General features: G+C 45.7%; 1 protein-coding gene across 1 annotated transcript; it reads right to left on the bottom strand.

Annotated features, from left to right (window-relative positions):
* Positions 1 to 1,766: 1,766 nt before the first annotated feature.
* On the bottom strand, positions 1,767 to 3,038 carry LOC128302071 (37 kDa salivary gland allergen Aed a 2-like). The gene is made up of 2 exons (XM_053038792.1): positions 2,252 to 3,038; positions 1,767 to 2,178 (listed from the first exon to the last, which is right to left on the bottom strand). Exons 1-2 carry the CDS (start codon positions 2,966 to 2,968, stop codon positions 1,942 to 1,944), a joined length of 954 nt encoding a protein of 317 aa, XP_052894752.1. The 5' UTR covers positions 2,969 to 3,038; the 3' UTR covers positions 1,767 to 1,941.
* Positions 3,039 to 4,628: the final 1,590 nt, after the last annotated feature.

Here is a 4,628-nt window from a genome sequence, read left to right as displayed (position 1 = left end):
TTTTCTAATGCTTCAACGAGCCATTCCTCTTTCGAAAGGGAAAAAGGTGTGTCCAGAGTCGCTAATTACTTTGCTTTTTAGAGACTGGTTTTTGTTTCATATCACTAATGAATTAATTAAAAACTCTTGAGCTTATAGTAATAAACTTTAGAGTTGTACCAAAATAACTCCGTACAAACCATTTAACCTCTCGCTGCGTACAATACACAAGGTTTCACAAGCTTTCAGTAAACCTTCAAATTAAAGTCAAATTTCTAAAGGCACAAAACATATGGCACAAGGTGAAAGCATTCTTTTAAAATTCCGTTCCGTTTCGAGCTTTGTTTCCCTAAATTGAACCTGATGAATGAATGTATACCACCCGTGAGAGTTCTTCAACTCCCAGTGTGCTCATTTGCCACTGCTTCCAACGCCTGCACTTCGAAACGAAACCAGGTGAAAATCATGATGGCCGCTAGAGACGGTGCACCTCCACAAAGGGCAATTAATTACGTGCCCTCTCTGTTCCGTGGCTTAAAGAAGAAAATTATTTCGGGAAATTCGAACCACACACCACCCCCCGAAGTGCATGCCCAAGTTGCTGCCTGCAATAAATATGCCCCATACGGTGCGCCGTATATATGTATAGCCTAGCTGGGCTGTTTCACTTCGTGCGAGCGTTGGTTTGTTGCGCATTGCACCCAGCGAATGTGAAAGCTTGATCGATTGCAGAGTGCAAGCCCTGTTCGTGCCATTCCACGGTACGGGATGTCTTTACAACGCCTTCAGGAGGAAACTCAAGTCGAAGATTTTTTCCGATTGGTGCTGTATCGATAGCTGCGCACCATATGGACGTGAAATTATTGGCCGATAGAACAGATTGCAAAAGTTTTGATTACAAAAAAAAACTCACTCAAACAAAGAAAAGGAACAAGTGTAGCGAGATAGGACTGAAACTTCAACGGACAAATAGGAAGATGTTGTAGTCGGACTTCAAGGAGATGTCTTTCTTTATGGGAAAGGTTGTTTATGAGACAATAGCATGATTGAACTTCTTCATTTAAGAAGAGTTGGTTTGTCTAACGTTTAAAAATATTTGTCTTTTTTATGACTGTCACTATTGTGCTTCTTATGAAAAAAAGCTCTTCAAAAACATAAAGTTATAAACATACCATAATCGGAATTTATTCTTGACATGGCTGGTTAATGGATCAATTGATTTCGTCATTGTTTTAATATCCACAAATGAATCTCATGTGATGGACATCTTCACAATGCTATTGATTCATCAGGTATTTGCTTTATCCTTTGCTGAAATAACAACTTTCTTTATATTAATAACTTTATTATGTCTTAATTCTTCAAGAGATGAGTCTTCTATGTGTGCTCTGTGTAATTAATTACATTTCCCATACCAACGCTATTGTAAAGCGGTTCAAGCTCATTAGCTGCTGGTTCACTGATGAGATTGGTATGCGCAGCTTCTGAATATTCCTCAGCAGATCAAAGCCTCTCTCAACGACAGAAAAACAGATCATTTTATTTAGAAATCAATCATCCATCATTACCATTATGGCTGTTGCTATAAAAAACAAAATCAAACACACCTTCCCATTGCTGTGGTCTAACAGGAAAAAAAGGAAAAAAGCGAGAAAAAACTGGGTTTTAAGAGTAATGCAAATATTTTATATCTTACGTATCATATTCGCATGACATTTATTATAAAAACTTTCGCTTAATTGCAGCACTCAACTCAAACAAATTATTCCAAACTCGTTAAAAATTCGCTTCCAAATTTATTAAAAAAAATATTCAAAAATTAGTTACTTAATCTAAATAGACAGTTTACCGATCGCTGTTTGGTTTATTTCAATAGCACAAACTTATTCACAAAAGATGCTGTTTATAAAATTATTCATTTGTAACGTATCTACACCTCGAGTAAGGACCGTTTCCTCCCTTTCAAGACGCTCGATTCAGCCGCGACGTACCAAACTCGACGGCCGACTTCCACGGCTCATCCTCGGACGATTGATCGAAGTAGTACGCGGTCTGGGCATTGCGCTGCCGTATCACTGCCGATAGTTTGTCTGCACTGATAGCGCGTAGGCACCAGTACAGTTCATCCGCTACTTGACATCGCTCGAGGTCGCTGGCCGCCACCCCAAACCCGCCGTAATCTCGCACAATCTCCGCAACCTGTGCAAAGCGTGAACGTGGAGAGTTAATGTTTATGTTTGCAATGTGAGTGTGAGAGCTGCTCCAAACTTACATTCACCGTGCCCTCCTCGGTGACCCAGCGGAAGCCGTGCAGTATGCAGTCCACCGCGGTCCGATCGGGACAGCGGCGTTGTTCCTCCTCCGACCACACGAAACCGTACCGCTTCTCGCAGTAGTCCATGAAGTGCTGTCCGATCTGTTTGACGCGCGGTCCCAGCTGTTTGTACGTGACCAGGATCTTGCGTAGGTCACCGTGGAAGATGTCCAGTATCTGCTCCTGGTGTACGGCGTAGAACGGTGCGTACTTCGCGAACACGGTCGAGCACTCGCTGTCGGGCAGTTCGCCCACCAGCAACCGGTTCGCGTCGTCGTAGAGCTGCTGAAGGTCGGCCGAGTTCGGATCTTCGTGGAATGCACGCGCCTGCTGCTCGAACCGTTCCGGCACGAACTGGCGCCGGGCGGGGTCGTACAGCCGCAGATCTTCGCTGACGCACTTGACGTAGCATTGGCTCTCGGGCGATTGGTCCGGCTGCCACATGACCCAGCGGATTTTCATCTCGATGCTGGCGGACGAATCGTTGAGGCAGCGTACGTACGCGTACAGCGTTTGCTCCGGAGTTCGCGGTTGCCATCCGGGTGTGGCAGCTGCTGCTGCTGCTGCAGAACGCGCCAGAGAGCAGTCCGGTTCGAGCGGGTCCGCACCGACCACCGACGCTAGCAACAGTGCCAAACCGAAGGTAATAACACCATCTAACGCGCACGTCACCATCGTACCGTTGCTGTACGGGTCTTCGATTGCATCTGATCACTCGAATGGTCCGACTGTGACTGACAGTAACGTCCATCCAACAGGCCAGTCCAGGGCCGCCCCTTAATGCTCCCGCGGGATTGCCCCCGGCCGGGGGAGCTTATCGGATCGATCCCCGTTCGCACGAGCATTTATAGAGAATAACAACAAGCGCCGTTGCTCCCGTCGCCCTTTTCACTGGAACTACCTTCTTCCCGTGCATGATTAAGTCTAATCTTTGTGACTGCGAGACGACGAATGTGGATGCCCTGATTCTCTGGTATAAATAGCAAAAACTCCTTTCAACGAACCAAAGCTTCCGCTCCTGCTGGCGCTCTTTTGAAATAACGACCCGAAGAACTTCACGGCACACCCCGTAAAATCCACCGTGTGATTGACTGATGCCGGTACGGAAATGCCGGTGCCGCGAACAGCGATTGCATTCGTGTCCAGACTTTCTTTCACACAAGCGCCGCTGCTCCGCCGGTTTGGACGGCTGGACGTCGCTAGGCGTGTGCTGATAAAGACACACAATCTGTTTGTTTTGCTTACCGCAGCGTTTCGATGCGGCTCGTGAACGGTCGACTGATCGTTCACGCTGATGATTGGGTAGTTCGTACCGGGACCGGGACCACCGTCTAAGCGGACAAAGTAGAGTGCATAAACATATAAATCAATGGCATCACCAGTGCCACGAGCAAACAGCCACACACACACATTGTGAACCCAATCGTCAGCAGACGGACATTAAATTTTCAACCCACCAAACCCTCCCCCCCAATCAACTCGCAACCGAGACCGATCCAGTGCGGCCGGGCACATGATGCACAGATCAGTCGGCCGGGTAATCTGAAAGTGATGCACTTTCGAACACAAACACGTACGGCGGTGGGATTTGAGAATTTCTGTGACACTGCCTTGAAAGTCGGAGCGACCGGCTTGCATAAAATTCGGGATCGTACCACACCCGTACGGGTTTCGAACCCTTTTTCGAGTGTCGTTCATCATTCGGGCAAGTATGATGGTGGACAAATGTGTTTTGGAAAATGTGGCATGATGATTGATGAGAGATGATTGTTGGCGATAGAAGTGTGTTGCTCTCGGGGAGTCTGACGAGGGGTGGCATCGTTGGCGTTAGTGCAGCTCGATGAAGCGTATTTGTGTCATGTACGAAGAAAGTGACTAAGTGGGCTAGTGGAGTGATCATACGTTTCGTTTCCATGTGGAGACGAGTAGACCATGCACAGCCTTTATGCGAGAAACGAATCTTTCTCTTATAGGCTCCGGGTCGGAACACAGGACAGTTTAATTAAAAGCAAAGAGATTAATCATCTTTAAGCCTTTACAATGATTAGTCGAATTATGTTTCGATCTTCCTCAATGACAGATTTATTGGGGAAAGTTGGCGATTTATTGGGAAATTTATTGGTTTATCGTAGAAATGTTATTGCTAGCTGTCTTAATATCTTTTAATCCTAGAGAAATAAGCCCGCCAGACATACCTAGTAGATCGTTATGTCAAGAAAAAAATTGAAATATTAAATTCGCCAATTACCGTATTCTAGCGTGTATAACGACCCCTGAGATAAATTATCCAAGATTTTTGGAAAAAAAAGAATTTATTTCTGTTTGTAAAACAATT

This window comes from Anopheles moucheti, chromosome 3, assembly GCF_943734755.1.
Source record: "Anopheles moucheti chromosome 3, idAnoMoucSN_F20_07, whole genome shotgun sequence".
NCBI lineage: Eukaryota > Metazoa > Arthropoda > Insecta > Diptera > Culicidae > Anopheles > Anopheles moucheti.
The sequence above is the reverse complement of the archived record's forward strand: the minus strand, read 5'-3'. Positions and strand labels throughout refer to the sequence as shown.

Coding starts and splice junctions, on each gene's coding strand:
- LOC128302071 (XM_053038792.1), bottom strand. CDS start 2,968: ATGGTGACGTGCGCGTTAGATGGTGTTATTACCTTCGGTTTGGCACTG. Junction 2,179..2,251: donor CCGAGGAGGGCACGGTGAAT/GTAAGTTTGGAG, acceptor CGCTTTGCACAG/GTTGCGGAGATTGTGCGAGA.